We start from the raw sequence: 18,053 nt of genomic DNA on the forward strand, positions 1-18,053 counted from the left end.
GAAATCAGCATCTCCATAAAGCTTGTCATCAGAAGGAAACATGAAGTGCTCTAAAATGTCCTGGTAGATGGCTGCGCTGACTGTGGAATTCAGAAAACACAGTGGACCAACACCAGCAGATGCCATGGCAGCCCAACTCATCACTGACTGTGGAAACTGAAAACACAGGACTTCAAGCAACGTGGATTCTGTGCCTCTCCACTCTTCCTCCAGACTCTGGGACCTTGATTTCCAAATGACAATCAAAATTGATTTTTATCTGAGAAGAGGACTTTGGACCACTGAGCAACAGTCCAGTTCTTTTGGCTTGACACGAGGAAAGCCACATTTGTAGCCCATGTCTAGGATTCGTCTGTACGTACTGGCTCTTGATGCGCTGACTCCAGCCTCAGTCCACTCCTTGTGAAGCTCCCCAAAATCTCTGAATGGATTTTGCTTGACAATCCTCTCAAGGCTGTGGATATCCCTTATGCTGGTGCACCTTTTCCTACCACACTTTTTCCTTCCACTCAACTTTCTATGAATATGCTTTGATACAGCACTCTGTGAACAAGCAGCTTCTTTAGCAATGACCTTTTGTGGCTTACCCTCCTTGTGGAGGGTGTCAATGACTGTCTTCTGGACATCTGTCAAGTCTGCAGTTTTCCCCATGATTGTGTAGCCTACTGACCCAGACTGAGAGACCATTTAAAGGCTCAGGAAACCGTTGCAGGTGTTTGGAGTTCATTATCTGATTAGGGTGTGACACCAAGACTTTCCAATATTAAACTTTTTCACAATATTCTAATTTTCTGAGACACTAAATTTTGGGTTTTCATTGTCTCTAAGCCATCATCATCAACATTTCAAGCAATAAAGGCTTGAAATATTTCACTCTATGTGTAATGGGTCTATATAATATATGGGTTACACTTTCTGAAATGAGTTACAAAAAATACTCAACTTTTTCATGATATTCTAATTTTTTGAAATGTACATGTATACCTCCTTAGTTATCCTCTACAATAAACAACACCTGCTGTAGTGAATTCAGTTTAGGACACATTTATCACATCATATTTATTACCCCAAATCACTGTGTATCATCATACGTATGGTATTGTGGCCTCTGTATCGGGATACGTATCGTGAGGCTGGGGAAATACCAAACCCTAATGCAAAGACACCTGAGTCTTGAAGGTCCATTCACTGGTAAATCAGTATTCCTGTCTGCTATTCCACCATGAAGACAATCAAGCTTACGCATGTGTAAAAATTACTTGTGCCTTTTGAAAAAGCATCACCTGTGCAATCAAGGTTCTGGCTTTCGAATTGAGTGCTGATAATAAGCTAGATGGTCCCTATCCTCTTTCACTGTAAGGATGTGACATCCATTATTTTAAAACCGATGGTCACAAATTTTTACTCATGAAACACCTCAGTCCATCTTAAAATGACCTTGGGCCGTGTAAAGGCAGGGACATTTCTGGATCTGCTTAGCATACATTTCCCTCTTTGTTTAAGAGTGTCAGATTGCATTTGTGAATGCAGCATTTTCTTTTTGCGCTCAGAGCTTTTCCAGTCTTTTGTTGCCACTGTCCCAACTTTTCTGAAAGGTAGTGACATAAATTTTCAATCTGGCTTATTGCCCCCCGCAAAAACAGTTACATTTCTCAACATTTCATATGCAGTCTTTGTGCTACTTTTCATTACAAATGGGGGTTCAATGTTTTGAACATCATCACATCCTGTGTTATTTGCATTTCATAACATGTCCTAACTTTTTAGGAAATTTGGTTGTTTGTAAATGAACAAACTCTGACGAAAGCTTCCATACGCTGATATTTTTTCAGTCTCTTAAAGTAAAAACATTAAAGCCGTATGTTTTCTCTTGTTAGTGCTTCACTGTATTTCAGCTCATCATAAACCCATGTACTAGTATAATATGTAAATGCTCTCAGTAAGCTGCTGTGCGAGCTGTCCAACAGGGGTGGTGCTGAAAAGCAGGAGCTAGGCCTAGCATCCTCATGTATGACAACAGGCCTTTAAAACATATCCACACGCAAACATGTCATAAACACTACTAATATATACCCGGAGTATCTCCCTGCTTTAGACAAAGACGAGGAACTGCGTGTACATTTCACGCACAAAGCGAGCACACGGCTGTTATTTGACACTACGACCAAATCACGGTGAGGGATTCAGGACCACAGTAAGAAAAGCAGCTACAAATCACGGGCCTGTTAGCAAACAAAGTTCAGTTTGACAGGGCTTTTGTGTTTCATTTAGAAGTTAAAAGACAGGAAAGCACAACTATACAGCTGTACTCCCCCCGCCATTAGCTAGCTTGGTATATCTCCCGTCTGCATGACAAATAACATCGGCGTCAAGCGGCAGGTAGCTCCGTACCTTTTGTAGTCGGAGGAGAAAATCCCTCCGCTTGCCGGGTCGTGACCATATTCAGGCTCCCCGACGCTGGACGAGCCCCCCTTCTCGTCGTTGAAAGCAGAGCTAGAGGACATTGCGGCGGCTTTCTTTCTGTTGTGTGTCTTTTTTCCCTCTCCCCCAAGCAGAGCAGAGATGAAGATTTAGTGCGGAGGGCAGCAGGATATACGGCTCTTAAAGGCACACGAGCACACGACCGTTATCTCTGAGAGATGCTCGCGCGGAGGGGGCCACTGGGTGGAGGGTTGATTCTCCTCTTACGTCATTTTGTAGTCCTATCACCCGGAAGTGTTTGTCAAATCCAGCTTCAATCTGCATAAGTAAAAAGAGTAAAGGAATATTACACTCGAGAAAAGTATAGTTACTTTAGTTTAAACTTACCCAAGTAGAAGACATTACTAGTCTCTAAATCTAAGTGAAGTGAATGTGCCTCAATTGATTGTAATATAAAGTAGGCATGTGCTTAAACAATCAGTGTCATCGTGCACACCTTGCTGATGCATATATAGATACAAATTTTACAGAACTGATATGACCCTTTTGACTGCAGTATTAATATATACAGTACCCCCTGAAAGAAACAGGAGAGCCGTTTTATGCAGAAGTGAAGCAAAGCCATCCTTACAAATTCAAGTGGCCTTAGAGTAATGTGAAACCATAACACTACTTAAAAAAGAATGAAAAACAACAGCAAGCAAGGCTACAGAGATCTGCATGTACGTCTCAAAAAATTAGAGTATCATAAAAAGGTTCAATATGTATTTTGGGATTACCAATGCTGTTAATTTAGGGCAGCTGTGGCATAAACCTTACTTTGGGAGGTGGTCTAATATGTTAAGCACTGTATATACACACGCGCACACAGAGTATGGCTTTATACCTTTCTCTCCCAGTTTTGCTTGGAGCTAAAGAAACTGATCTTAAGATAATAAATGATATTTACCCCTGTAATGAATTTCTTAGACAAAGATTTAATGTTGAAAAATCTGTTGTACATTTTGTGAATCTGAAATTGAAACCTTAAAACATCTAATTTTTCAGTGTGAATATGGGAGAACCTTCTGGGGAGGAAGTTAATGAAATCCTAGAGCAGCTGATGTTAAACTTTTACAACTGTGCCATCAGCAGTGCTTTGACCTATGGATTTTTAGTGTGGTTTTCCAGCTGCACTGAGGCTGATCAGCAGGCACTCCAGTGGATGGTAAAAACAGCAGGGAAGGTCATTGGGACGACTCTTCCAGAGATCAGCCATCTACACCACCCGCTGTCTGAGGAGAGTGTACAACATCATGCGTGATCAACACCATCCGGCACATCACCTGTTCCACCTGCTGCCCTCAGGTAGAAGGCACAGGTCTACACGGGCCTGAACCACCAGACTGGCTCACAGCCTGTATCCTCAGGCAGTGAGGCTGCTAAACAGTTGTCCCCCTCTCTGCCCCATCCAGAAACACTCACCATTCCCCACTGTTAAAGCTGACTAACTGTTACATCACTCAAATAACTGTCTGTATGTTCTCTCTGTGTGTTGAAATGCCCTCTATATGCTGCAGTACCACTGTTACTGTTGTTTACATTTGTGCCTGCACTAAATAAATTATTGTATGGTACTGTGTATAGTGTGCTAATTTTACACAGTGCACAGGAAAATCTGGGGAGTAATTTGTCCAGAGTAAAAAATGTTTTACTCAAACGTAATAAAATTTACTCTTTTTTGAGTGTATTTATTACCAGCCACTGCCAGAGTTGGAGTAAAAGCACAGAGTAAATTCTGCTGGAATAAAACTTTCACCACACTCACTTAAGTTCCAGCTCAGTTGGCGTCATTCATGGACAGTCACAGCTGCAGCTTGTTAGGTGACTCAGCTGCAGCTAATCCTTTGCAATCAAGACCTCCTCACCTGGTGATGAACTTTCAGACACCTGTGTACTACAGCTTCTAATCAGGTAACCTGGCTTCTCTTCAACCTTTGATAATCTAGTGATTTAAGGTGAGTTTTTGCATTGTCTAACTCCATTTTGTCCTCTTTTTTTTGCAGTGTCTCTATCTCACTGCCAGTGATTCTGCCAACCACCAGCCACCTCACCATCATTTTCACTGTTTTTGTCAAATAAACTTCTTTAACCTTACTGCCTCATCTCATGCTCTGCTCCTGGATCCTTGTCATATGTTCATATGTACAATTGTAATATAAGAACACTAAGTCTAATACATATAAGCAAAAAAACCCTCTTGTTGTCATGCCCTTTATAGGTGGAAAGGCAGAATTATCTATTAAGAGGAAATGTAGCTCTTTATAAAGAGAAAGATTGATCTATTTAGAGTAAGATACAGTTCTACATTAGTGTTACTCAATTGTAAATGGAGGAGAAATTGTACCATAAGGAGTGGAGAACATTTCCAAGAGGAATGAAAAACAGCTATGAAAGAACTAAATATCAATTTATATTGAGAAAAACAGCTCTATAATGAGTAAACTATGGTCTGAATTTCTCTGTAGTGAGTACAATTGCTGTAGAGTTGTTTTTATTTTGTTCATTGTGGAGTACATAATCATCATTTAGAGTTAAATCAAAACACTTTTTAGAGTTAAAACAACTCTGAAAATATTACTCTGCAAGCAGAGTAAATTTTACTCCAAATCGACTTGGACCAAATGTTATATTTTTCAGAGTAAAATTTTATTCAATTTGAGTAAAATTTACTCAGGTAAATTTACTGTGTGGGTGTTTAAGGGACTTAGGGATTGCACCTTTTTTGCACTTTATTACATCTCCTGCTGTTATATTGTTATATTTATTATGACAATGACAATAAACGATTGATTGATTGATTGATTGATTGGGATCTTTTCAAAACTGGATATCTGAAAGAGACTCGGGTTCGCCCAGTCTAATTTATGATCTCATTAAATTTGATGTTTTAATGGAGGATAGAAAAGGTGAAAACATGTATAATACCATCAATATTCTGGCCAAACAATATATATACAAATGAGATAAAAAAAATGAGACCTTTATTTTGTGTCTTCATGAATTCATGAGTTCACAAACTTAAAACAAAACAAAACAAAAAAACCCCACTAAAATACATTAAAACTAAACGAGCATTGGATGTAAACAATTCTATAGATGCTTTAACCCAGGACTAGACCTCTGATTTTTTATCTATTTTTATTTTTTAACTTTCTCTTCTCCCATGTGGTTTCTGTTCTCTGTATGAAATGTTCCTTGGTCTGAAATGTTGGCAGTATTTTTTGTCACAAATGTAACTTCCAGATTTTGATTATGAATAAATAAATAAATAAAACCCTTTTGGATCAAACCAACTGCATCGGGTGTCTGATGTTTAAGGTATAATTATTCGGGGTATCCCCCACCTATAATTAGGTGGGGGATTCCCCGAATTAAAATATTTTCTATCATGACAACAAAGTACACAGAATAAAAAAGCATCTGATAATATTAACATGTTGAGGGGGAACTAATGTTTTAAAATTTGGGGGGGCTGAAGCCATTTTGAATGGGCATGACGCTCCTGGTTTGGGGAATTCAGAGCTGCACTAAGCAGCGCTGAGCGTCACGTTACCATGGCAACAAGATACAAACTTTAGGCGCTACTACGTCGTTAAAATTAATGATTTTACTCCTGTATATTTCTGGATACAAATCGTTTTCTTTTGCTGTAAGGGGAAACAGAAAGAAAAAATGAACTCCCAAGCGAAGAAGAAAAAGAAAGGCAGCATGGAGCTTGACTCGTGAGTTTCACCAGGTTACAACTTTACATTTCTATGTCGAGGAACAACTTTCTCTAGTTAGCAGGCTCACGCTTAGTTAGCAAGCTAACCGTTAGTTAGCCTTTGTGTTCACTGGAGTTAGCATATCTTGACTGTTTTGTATTGTTTTGACTCCCAGGTCTTCACGACTTTTGACAAATTCAGTATCAGGGATGCACAAGGTTGTTATGAGTTCAAGACACAAATGGAGTCTCACAAGTTCATACACCCGAAAAGGATCCATCCTGGCCGGTCCAAGAGGCAGCAAGCTGAGTGTCCTGGATGATGGGGAGGAAGCTCCTGAACCTGTCAAGGTAACAGAAGTCAGAAATACTGACAGTAAAAGTAGTCAAACCTATCGGTTTCACAGCAGTACTGTATATAAGGGTATTATAGTAATTGGTACAATAATGTCTAACTTGCAGGGCATTCAGAAAGTATTTGGACCCCCTAACTTTTTTCAGTTTTTGCTATGTTGCAGCCTGATAATACAGTCTAGAAGAATATGTTTTATTCTTATAGTAGTAGTAACATCTCAGTAAAGATTGAGATAAATGGGCAACGGCCAAGCTAAATTGTAAGTGTTGTTACAAAGTGATATTTCATTTTTTAATTTTTCTAATATATTTGCAAATATTTAATAAATTCTGTTTTCACTTTGTCATGATGGGTAGAGTAATGGGAATAAAAATGACATTTTCGACTGTAGCATCAGGCTGCAGAATCCTTTCTGAATATACACTGTACCTGTGATTGATATATGAGCTGATTAAGGTGGTGCCAATGTAGGCTATTATATATACCGCTGTGGAGACAAATCTCCAATTACTGTTATAAATTCTAAAAATAGAACTACTACCTAAAGAACATAATTCTGGTTAAGGATACATTTTCCCTGCAGTGCAGTGACATGGAAATATGTTAATAGGAACTGGGTGTGTATGGGCAATGAGAAATTGCCCCAGTACTTGAACTATAAGTTTAGTACCAGAGCACATGTTTTTGGTTATTTGGCTATCACTTAAACTTAACATTTGACTGTCTAACTAGTAAAAGTCAAAATAAAACCTAGATTAACAAAGGAGGAAAATTACAATCATTAAAGGGGTTCTATAATTTACACTGATGAATGTATTTTGTGTATATAAAGTTGGCCTTTAAAAGACTGAGATAAGACAGAACACAAGGTTTCTTTTACTCTCACATATATCCAGTAGTCTTCTCTCTCAAAACTAACTGAATATCCAGTTTTATTGTAAATCCATGTTGGTCCAAAACTGACTTGAAGAGGGCTCGGTCATATAGTCCTTTCCTGGCTGAGGATGTGGTTCCTGTCTTTCCAGGTCTTGGATGATGATGGAAATGATGTTACTCCTCAGCCCCTGTATCAAGACAACCAAGGGGAGAGGATTAAACAAGTGAAAACCTTCTTGGATGAACTCTGCTTTTCCTCCTTTAATCTGCCCACTGCCAGGTACTAAGGGCTAACTTTATACACATTCTGATAAGATGTTTGAACAGAAGCTGCCATTTGTTTCATTTACACACATTTAGTCATAGGTTAGAAAATACAGCTTTTTGAGGTATAATTGTTTCCACACTAAAAGTATTACTTACTAATACATTTACAGGTGCATCTAAAATAAACTGAATATCAGGTAAAAGTTCATATTTTCCTGCGATTTACTTTTGAAAATTAAACTTCTATGAATTCTGGATTATCCCATACAAAATAAAATATTTCAAGTCTTTTTTTGTTTTAATATTGATGCTTACGGCTTAAAGATCACAAAACCCTAAAATTCACTTAGTACACACAACCATAATCACTCGGGGAGACTGCTGCCCTGACTATTGTCTAAAAGACAATCACTGACACCCTTCACAAAGAGAGTAAGCCACAGAAGGTCGCTGCTAAAAGGGCAGGCATGTAGTCAAAGTGCTGCATCAAAGCATATTCATGGAAAGTTGATAGGAAGTGTGGTAAGTAAAAGGTGTACAAGCAACAGGGATGAGCGCAACCTTCAGACAATTGTCAAACAAAGCAGATTGAAGAACTTCTGGGAGCTTCACAAAGAGCGGACTGACTCTGGAGTCAGTGTTTCAAAAGCCACCACACACAGACATGTGGGAATGGGCTACAAGTGTCACGTTCCTGTTGTCAGGCAACTCCTGGATTACAGAAAATGTTTTCACAACTCACCTAGGCTAAGGGGAAAAGAACTGAACTGTTGCTTAGTGGTCCAAAGGATGAAAGCACATTTTGAATTCCCTGTTAAAATTAACAAGCTTAAGGCTGCCATCAGAGCAATCTGGGCTTCATAATAACCCAGCAGTGTCACAGACTGATTGGCTCCATATGTAGGATAGATGCATTAGTTCATGCAAAAGGAGCACCAACTAATTACAGACTGCATAAGTGAGCATAATTTTCTAGAAAGAAAACATCTCCCTATTATAAATCCTTTTTTGGACTAATATTTTTTGATATTCTAATATTTTGAGATGGTGGATTTCTTATTTTTGTGAACTTTAACACGTAATCATCAAGATTAAAACAAAAAGTTTTCAAATATTTCAATTTGTATGAGATGAATCTAGAAGTTTCACCTTTTGAAGTAATTTACAGCAAAAGATGAACTTCTCACAATATTCCAATTATTTTTAGCTGCAGCTGGTTAAGTTTAGCTTGTTCTGTCTTTTATTCCATATGGTGGCCATGCATGACAAAATTTTTCTTCTCAGGCCACAAGAATTTGTTTTTTTAAACATTTTTGCAGCCCATCCTCAAGCATGAGAGCATCAATGACTAAGGAGAGTGAAGATAGTGTACCAGAGGTACCACCACTGCCTCCAGCTCGATTGGGTGACTATTCTTCCTTATTAGTATTTCGTGTTTATTCTCACTATCATCCTTCTTTAACAATGTTTCCTCCTGGTAATAATCGCGGCCCTAAATTGTCATCATTTTTTCCATAAAGTGTCATATTGTTAAAGAAATATTGGCATATGCATCTGAATTTAAATTTTTTAGCATGACAAAAATCATTTTTGGTTTGCATACTATTTTTCATTTGCAAATCTTAGTGGCATATCATGTAAGGATTGGTCAGTACTTATACTAAAATTATTATTATTTTTTATTTTTCTGCTGGAGAAAGAAAAAAGAGGCAGTGATGAGGAAGAGGTGACAGAGGAGATGCTGGATGAGATGGTGGATATATATATTACAGAGACAGATACCATTGTCCTTCTGGATATACCTCCCACCTATGTATCAGAGGATGCTGAGGAAGCAGAAGCTATTAAGTGAGTCAAATCCCCTGCTTGTTAGATTTTGTAAATATTTAAAGTAAGACCTAGGACTGAAGGATTTTGGTGAAAAAATGGTTTGAGACATATTTTCTTTCTGCGATATGACTGCATTATGAAAGAAAGAACAAGAAGTTATCCAAATAGATGATGCAAGCTAATATACAGTAGACTTAAACTGCCAACATTATCCAACACTTATATTAACACTTGAAGTGTAAAAATCCACAGTAGTTAAAGCTATTTGCAGCATGTATCTCTTAAATTAAAAATAAATCTTAACTGGGTCAAATTGATCTGAGTCTGGCTGACAGCCAGCTTGATTTTAATCTAGTTACATTGAGCATTATGTTCAGGCCTCCACTCAACAGCTAAAAAGAGCATGTACACAATAAAAATGAATACTTGCTGGCTGAAAAAAGCATTGCATGCTTATGTAAAGAGCTACCCCATTTATTTATGATACATTCAGGCTCTTGTATTGCAGTGCTGTTAAAATGTTGATGCATTGGCCAGCCTTAGTAAGACCTCAAATTCACAATAGCCAGGAAATATTCCATAACTTGGGAACATATATTGTGCAGTAAGCAAGAAGTGCTGCGAATTAGTTTATGCTCTGTGTAAACATGCAAATGTTCTTCTTTGAAAAGCTTTTTTTAATCACAGAGAACAAAACATCAGATATGCCGAGCTTTGCAAGAACAGATTGGGCAATGATAGGTATGTGGACCGATCAACACAGACATTCAGCGGAGCTGCAAAAAATAAACAGACCCAGACTGATGAGATTGCCAAAGTGGATGTAGGTAAGGCAAAGTAATACTCTCTATGAAAAGTCTCTGATGATGACTGTAATCATTGGGAAAGATGGGCAAGCCAATTTCTTTGTTTTAGTTTACCCTAATCCCTTAACTTTTGATGTATTTTTCTGATAGTAAAGCCTCATTAACAGATGAACATATTTAAGCCTGGCAGTTATTCACTCGCTAGGAGAAATTACTCCAAATTTAAAGACTAATCCTATTTCTCAGCCAAGTTTGTGAACAGTGTTATATAGCCAACTGAACAACTTTACAATGTGATGTTTAGTGAAAAGAAACACATGAATCTTTAGGTGACTTTCTCACGTCCTCTCAAAATATTTTAGTACAAGTTTAGATGAGTTTAGTATTCCAAAGTTGAGTTATTTGTAATTCTTATCTGTCCACAGGTACGATCGCAACTGCCTGGGACATCTATGACTCTTCCTGTGAAAAAGAAAAAACACCTGAGAAAACACCTGAAGCTGATGAGGCTGAGAGGAAAGATGAAAAGAGCAGCTGCTGCAGCACAGTCATGACAGGTAACAGCACCTGGGTAAACATCTCTTTTTGGGCCCACTTTTTTATTTTTAAAATGCAGGTTTACATCATGTTGTGGTCATGTTATGTCAGTAAATGTGGAATTAGCCAACCCAGTCCTTTTGTTCATGGTCCTCCTATGTCTGAAAACATGATGGTCTGGTCAGATTCTTTGCTATTGTGACATCACTTTGAGTTATTAAAATAATACCTGCTCTTAGTCCAGTATCTCCACTCATTAATCTCTGGTTGATATTCTGCCCAAATTAGAATTTAAAATCTTAATTCAAGTATCGGAATTATTTAACACATTTACAACATGTTGTTTAAACAAGTTATGCTCTAAATGGCACATAATCATATTTTTTCTTCAGGCAGTACCACTAGCTCACAATTCGAGAAGGAATCATGCAGGAGCAGTTTAGACCCAGACCTTGAGCTACAAAAGCTTGCACAATCAGAGCTGTTCCAAAACAACTTAATGGTGATGGAGAGGACTGTTATGATGAAAAAGTTCCTACCCAAACTGGCTGCTTATAGACAGATAACCTTACTAGAAGGTAAACTCTTATTTCTGTTTCCTAATATTCTACATTAAAAAATGTTGATTTTTTAAAAATGTATTTTTGAATACTTAAACAATAAAGCAATGTTGGTTTTGTAAGATCCTGACAGCCAGGTGGAGCCTGAGCCTGAAAAAGAGATGGATGAAAGAGAGAGCTCTTCATCTCCAACTCTGGAGCTTCTCTGGTCTTTCAGCTGTGAGCTCACTAGAGGGCGCAACATTACATGCATGGTCCTGAACAAGGAGAACCCGGTAAACCACACCAGAAACATACAGAGAAGGACAACAAAAGCAGCTGCTGCAGCTTCACACTAGTATCTTTGTTACTTTCTGCATTTGCATCCTTTCTTTTAGTAAAAAGAAAAAATAACATGTGTAGAGATGAGACAACACTCTGTAGTTGTACTATGATTTTGTACAGCACTTTCTCTAAAAAGCAAACGATTTCACCTTTTTATGGTTTCAGCACTGAGCTTTATTTAAAAAGATTATTCTTGGACTGTACTAGTAATATGTGTCATAAGCTCTATATTTTTTTCAGTTGTGCTCTGAACTCTTTCAGGATCTCCTGGCTGTGGGCTATGGAGACTGTCTGTCCTTTGAGCAGAAACCAGGTTTGATCTGCTGTTGGTCCATTAAAAACCCAATAGTAGGTTTATCTCTTGTTTAACCTCTATTTCCCTTTAGCTAACATCTAACAGTTTTCTATCTCAACCTACTAGTGCATCCAAAATTTAGTCATAACCATATTTTTAAAAAATGCCTTTTCTAACATATCTCACTCACTGCTGTTGCCACGTATGCTTGGATGATTTTGTTTCTTTTGGGGCTGTTATTGCAAGTATATTTACTCCTTTGCAGTGGCCGGAGCGAATCTATCACTGTCAGAGTAGTGTGTTGTCCATGGATTTCTCAGCAAAGTTCTCCGCTCAGCTGGCTGTGGGGATGCGTGACGGCACTATGGCCATTTACAATGTCAGGAGTGGTGACCCCAATACGTATATCGCCAGCAGTAGGTGAGAACTGTGCACATGTGTGTGCTACACAAGAGCATTGAAATGTACTCTTTTCATACATAAAAATATATTCCTTTAACTTTGTGTATTGCAGTGGGTCTTCCGAGAGGCAGTACCACCCAGTGTGGCAGGTCAGATTTGTCAAACAAGAGCTGAGTCAGTTCGAGGAGGATGATGACGAAAATGTAATCTCTGTGTCTGAGGATGGCAGGGTTTCCGAGTGGTTTCTACGCAAAAATACTCTTGACTGCAGAGGTGTGTAGTCTATACTTAATGGCACAGGATCTTGAAGAAATTAAAAGAGAAAATGGGGAGTGTAATAGTGGCATTGTTACCATAAGAGTTAGGAAGGTTTTGGCCACAACACTGAATATTGATTGAATTAATTTGAGTAGGGGCACTCTGCTCTGCTCCACCAACATCTTTTGCTTTCTGGCATTTTACATTGAGGACTCCGCTCAACAAAAATGTCACTCTTAAAGGTGTATTTACTAAACAGTAAACCCCGGTTTAGGTTTCATGGATAAATGCTAGATGATGAGAGGGAATAGCTGTTAAAAGTGGTCTTTGTGGTTAGTACTGTGTCCAATACTAGGATGCTTTGTAAGTAGCTTACAGCACTAACCAGGAAGGCCTTGGCTCTTCTCTTTTTATGCAACACTGATCCACGGAATGAAAACTGTGGTTTACTGTTTAGTGAAAATACATCTTATAAAGTGCAGTTTTTATTGAGTTTTTAATTCAAAACAAGAAGTAAGCAACAAACATGAATAAAGCTGTGTAGTACATCTGTTCTCAACTCACTCGAAATTGTCCAGGGGGGGTCACAATTTTTTCGGTGTCAGGTGACAATGGCTGGAATTCTGCTGGATTGGGGTAGAAATTTTTTTTTTATTAATTTAGACATTTCAGTTTCAGTTCCAGTTCATGTCAGTTCAATTCTACATTTTTTTACCTTTAATATATAAATAATGGTAAACTTTTTACACACATTTATAACTGTAAGGGAACTGGCAAACAAGGTTAAGTCTTTGGAACTGTAGCAATGCTAATCTAATCATCTGTGCCTTTCTCAAATCTGAATTTTAGACCTGAAGAAATCCATGAGCACTGACGGTTTGCCAACTCGTAGCCTGAGCATTGACTTCCATCCAACAGTGAGTTAACAAGACAAATCAGGTTTAATAAAATGAGCCTTTTTTAAATGGTTGTGAAGCTGTGCCCTAACCCAAGCATTCAGTATTGATGAGAGTTCAACTATTAGAGGATTTTTGGTTTGTGAGTATCTCTCACTTTGACTTCATATTAAATTAAGCTTTTGTGTGGTTGTATTTGTCTTACAGAATTCAAGAATTTATCTTATCAGCACGCATGGGGGCAACATCCACAAGTGCTCTGTCTATGACAGTCAGCAAACTCTTGCCACTTACAAAAAACATGACGTAAGTTTTTAAGGCAGATTTTAGAATTTGTAATCTGATACTTTTCTTTTTTATAAAGGTCATACCATTATGTGTATAATGTAGAAGGGTACAGATGTTTAGGCAAATTATACTGGACATTCAGAAAGCATTCAGCCCCCTTCACTTTGATCAATTTTATGTTGAATGTAGACAGAAGCCTCTCCTCAGTGCAAAAAACCCATAAAACCAGCTTGGAATTTGCAAAACTGTAGTGTCAGGCAGCATTAAACGTGTCACCATTATTCAAATATAAATCTACAAAAAAACTATTTAAAAAGGTGGTAATATTAGCAGTACACTAAGTCCATATCCTGTCATGCTCCCTCTCAGTTCTCTGTGAATCACATTGAATGGTCTCCATTTTGCCCTGATGTGTTCCTGAGCTGCTCCTCTGACTGGAGCATCCAGCTGTGGAGACAGGACCTCTCCACCCCTGTGCTGAGCTTCACATCCACTTTACATCCTGTGGATCTTGTAAGATGGTCTCCACTTTGGTCCACAGTATTTGCAGCCATTAAGAGAGAGAAGTTGGAGATCTGGGACCTGAATTCAGACCTGTGAGTTTGATTGACAGAGACCCTGCATGTCTCCAAATTGAAATAAACTGATATTTTCATCTGTGCTGATATGAGCAAGAAACAATTCCATGTTCACTAAACACCAAACTCTTCTTTTAGACTTAATCCAACTCTTGTGCATGAAGCTGCGCCTGGTGTGATGTTTACATCCTTGCTGTTTGCCAGAAAAACAAACTGTATTTTCATTGGGGACAGTGATGGGCAGGTGTCTGTGTACCAGATGAAGAACCTCCATGTGGGAGAAGGCAAGCAGGTACTTCTGAGCCTTGTGCGATATTCTACCAGTGCATCTAAAAAGATTATAAGAAAAAGTACTTTTTTTTCCTGTAATTTAATTCAAAAAGTGAAGTTTCTATTTATTCTAGATTCATCTCAAACAACTTGAAATATTTCAGGTCTTTTTTTTGTTTTAATCTTGATGACTAAAGCAATGGTTCTCAACTCCAGCCTCAGGACCTACCAGTCTATCTTAAAACAAATCATGTCCCTAGTTTCCAAAAAATGTTCAACAATTCATATTTAGTTTACTGAATATGTTGCCGTCTGTAGCATGATTGGACTAAAATATGAATTTGAATATGAAAAAGAAAAGGGACAAAACTGACAAGTTTTATACCCTCTTTCCCCCTCATTGTGTGTAAATTTTTGCCATTTTGCCTGAGATCTTGAGAAATTACTCCATTATCATGGTTAAAGTAGCCTTTTCATTGCAAGAAAAGGATATAAATTAGTTGAAATTTACCCAATTTCACAGTAAAACCAGGTACAATAAAAGGTATCACTGCATGTCCACTTAGGACCTCAGAACTTTTTGTCAACACCAACAATTTTTTTACTCACATCTTGTTGCGACCCACTAAAAACTGCTCCGTGACCCACTGTTGGGTCCCGATCCACCAGTTGAGAACCACTGGACTAAAGCTTACAGCTCACACATATCAAAAATCTACAGTCTCAGATTATTAGAATATTACAAAACACCAATCAAAAAATAAATATAGAAGTGTCAACCTGTCTATCCTCTTAATACTTGGTCTGGCTTCTTTGCACAAATGAATGAATCGATGCAATGTGGCATGAAGCTGATCAGTCCATAGTATTGCTGAGGTTCAGGTGTCTCTGATAGCAGCTATTAGCTCGTCTGTTTTGTCTAGAGCCTCTTGACATTTCCCCAGAGATTCTCTATGGGGTTCCAGTCAGGTGAGTTAACAGACCAATCGAGCATAGTAACACCATGTTCAGCACACCAGTTTCTGGTAGTTTTGGCTTCACAGTGGACTGCTGCCAAGTCCTGCTGGAAAAGGAAATCAGTATCTCCATAAAGCTTCACAGCAGATGGAAGCATGAAGGTCTCTAAAATCGGTGGCTGACAGCAATTACTCTGGACTTAATAAAGCACAGTGGACCAACAGCAGCAGGTGACATGGCACCCCAAACCATCACTGACTGTGGAAGCTGAAAACACTGGACGTCAAGAATCTTGGATTCTGTGCCTCTCAGATCTTGCTCTAGACCCTAGGACGCTGATTTCCAAATGAAATTCAGAATTTACTTTCATCTGAAACAGGACATTGGACCACTGAGCAACGATCCAGATATGTTTCTCCTTAGTCCAGGTGAGAGGCTTATGACGTCTGTGGTTCAGGAGTGGCTCAACACTAAGAACAGGACACTTGCAGGCCCTTTCCTGGACCTGGTTTTGTGGGATGGCTCTTGATCCACTGACTCCAGCTTCAGTTCACTCCTTGTGAAGCTCCCCTACGTTCTTGAATCTGCTTTGTTTGACAATCCTCTAAAAGCTGAGCTCATCCCTGTTACTTATGCTCCTTTTCTGACTACACTTTTCCTTACAGTCAATTTTTTTATATTTTATAATATTTTGAGATAGTGGATTTTGTGACCTGTGAGCTGTAATCATCAAAATTAAAACAAAAACAGTCTTAAGTGTTTCACTTTGATTAAGATGAATCTAGAATAAATTGAAGTTACACTTTTAGAATGAAAAACAAAACATGAACTATTTCATTACATTCTGTGTTTTTTAAAGACGCACCTGAACATGCAGCCTGCTACTACACACTTATAATACTTCAGCATAAAACATTTATTTAGTTACCTATCCATTTCTGTCACATGTAAGACAAGTAGATGCTGAGATGGAGAGAATCAAAGATGAGGAATCTTGTACCTAATTTTAGAACATCATGAAATGCTAACTCTGATTTTTCTCTTTTCAGGTTGACAGCTTGGAGAATATAATCCACTCTGTTAGCGGACTCCATTGAGCAGAAAGCTTCCATCTAAGGTTTGGACAAGCTTCATGGTTTTAATCGTTCATGGTCTTTTGATTGTAGTTGACCTTAATAAACACTTGCTGTTTTACTTGCAATTTATTTTTTCTGTCTTTCGATGCATTGATGTGTTTTACATTTTAATTGTATGCCTGAGAAAGATTTTTAATCCCAACATGTTTATTCACCTGGTTAAATAAAAATAGATAAACTAAAAAAACAGTATATCTAAAGTAAGCTCTGATGACTCTTTAGAAAGATGTGGATATTTTCACTGTGTTATTAAAGAAATAAAAGAGACTCAAGCTATATTCAAATATTCTCCAAAAAGTTTTAAATATGAGAGCATCTACGCTTCTTAATTAAAATATTTTACAGAACAGATATAACTGGAAGTTTGTGGCAGTAAAAGTCACAGTGTAACTGTGCAGGACTCAAGAATGCGTCAGCTAACTCAGTTATTCTGGATGACAGTGCTTCCTTTTATTCTCACACTGGCTCTGACAAATCGAATCACACTGGCATGTCTAGGATAAACTCCAGACTGTGAGGCTGCAGAGACTGACTCTCAAATTCGACTGAAATAGTTTTCACTGAAGTGATTCCACTGTCATCAATGCTGCTAACATGAGGTGTGCTAGCAGAGCCGAATATTCTTGGGATTTTTTTTTTTTTTTTTTTTTAACTCGAGAATTTTTATCGGAGAAAGAAAAAAAGTTTTCTCTTGACATTTAGAAGATTTTCCTACAAATGTTTGGAGATTTTCAACAGGAATAACTAGACACTAAAGGGATTTGAGGCATTTTTCCACAGGGAATTAAATTTCCTGCTAAAATTCATCAGGATTTTTTGTGGAAAGTTTTAGAAATTGCATCATTAATATTAAGAACTATGGAGGTTTTACTTCTGGAATTTTCCTGCATTTCTTTTGTCTGGAGTTATTTACTATCAGTTTGGTGTTTCCTTTAAAAGTTTTATAAAAAGCTTCAGGAGAAAACTTTTGGAGAATTTTTTCTGCAAACATATTTTTTTCCATAAGACATTAATATATTAATAAATAATTTCAGAAACTTTTCTAGCAATTTTTCAGTAACTTTCATGGATTTCTTCAGAAAATTTCATGCTTTTATTTCTTTTTATATACATTTTTAAAATACATTTTAGAAGTATTTGTTGGATAATTTTAGGAGTTTTGTCAAGATTTTCACCAAATGTGTTTTAGAAGTTAACAGGAATAATTGCTGGAAAATTATAGGAGTTTTTGTCAACATTTTTACCATATACT

General features: G+C 37.8%; 2 protein-coding genes across 5 annotated transcripts in view; one reads left to right on the forward strand and one right to left on the reverse strand.

The window, feature by feature from the left end:
• Positions 1-4,316, reverse strand: part of LOC121515620 (AP-3 complex subunit beta-2) — an 84,755-nt gene extending 80,439 nt beyond the window's left edge. For all 4 annotated transcript variants that reach the window (XM_041796484.1, XM_041796483.1, XM_041796485.1 and 1 more), the window contains exons 1-2: positions 4,229-4,316; positions 2,392-2,739 (exon numbers count right to left, since the gene is read on the reverse strand). In XM_041796484.1, the coding sequence (XP_041652418.1) occupies positions 2,392-2,504 (113 nt within the window). In that variant the 5' untranslated portion in view covers positions 2,505-2,739; positions 4,229-4,316. The remainder of the gene's footprint in view (positions 1-2,391; positions 2,740-4,228) is intronic.
• Positions 4,317-4,379: 63 nt separating this feature from the next.
• Positions 4,380-16,836, forward strand: dnai4 (dynein axonemal intermediate chain 4). Its single transcript, XM_041794916.1, has 18 exons — positions 4,380-4,418; positions 6,118-6,185; positions 6,343-6,517; positions 7,547-7,677; positions 8,984-9,069; positions 9,365-9,512; positions 10,182-10,321; positions 10,726-10,857; positions 11,230-11,415; positions 11,521-11,672; positions 11,983-12,069; positions 12,282-12,436; positions 12,531-12,691; positions 13,526-13,593; positions 13,780-13,878; positions 14,230-14,456; positions 14,577-14,730; positions 16,715-16,836. Exons 2-18 carry the CDS (start codon positions 6,136-6,138, stop codon positions 16,760-16,762), a joined length of 2,199 nt encoding a protein of 732 aa, XP_041650850.1. The 5' UTR covers positions 4,380-4,418; positions 6,118-6,135; the 3' UTR covers positions 16,763-16,836.
• Positions 16,837-18,053: the final 1,217 nt, after the last annotated feature.

The sequence above is a fragment of the Cheilinus undulatus genome, linkage group 9 (assembly GCF_018320785.1).
Source record: "Cheilinus undulatus linkage group 9, ASM1832078v1, whole genome shotgun sequence".
Taxonomy (NCBI): Eukaryota; Metazoa; Chordata; class Actinopteri; order Labriformes; family Labridae; genus Cheilinus; species Cheilinus undulatus.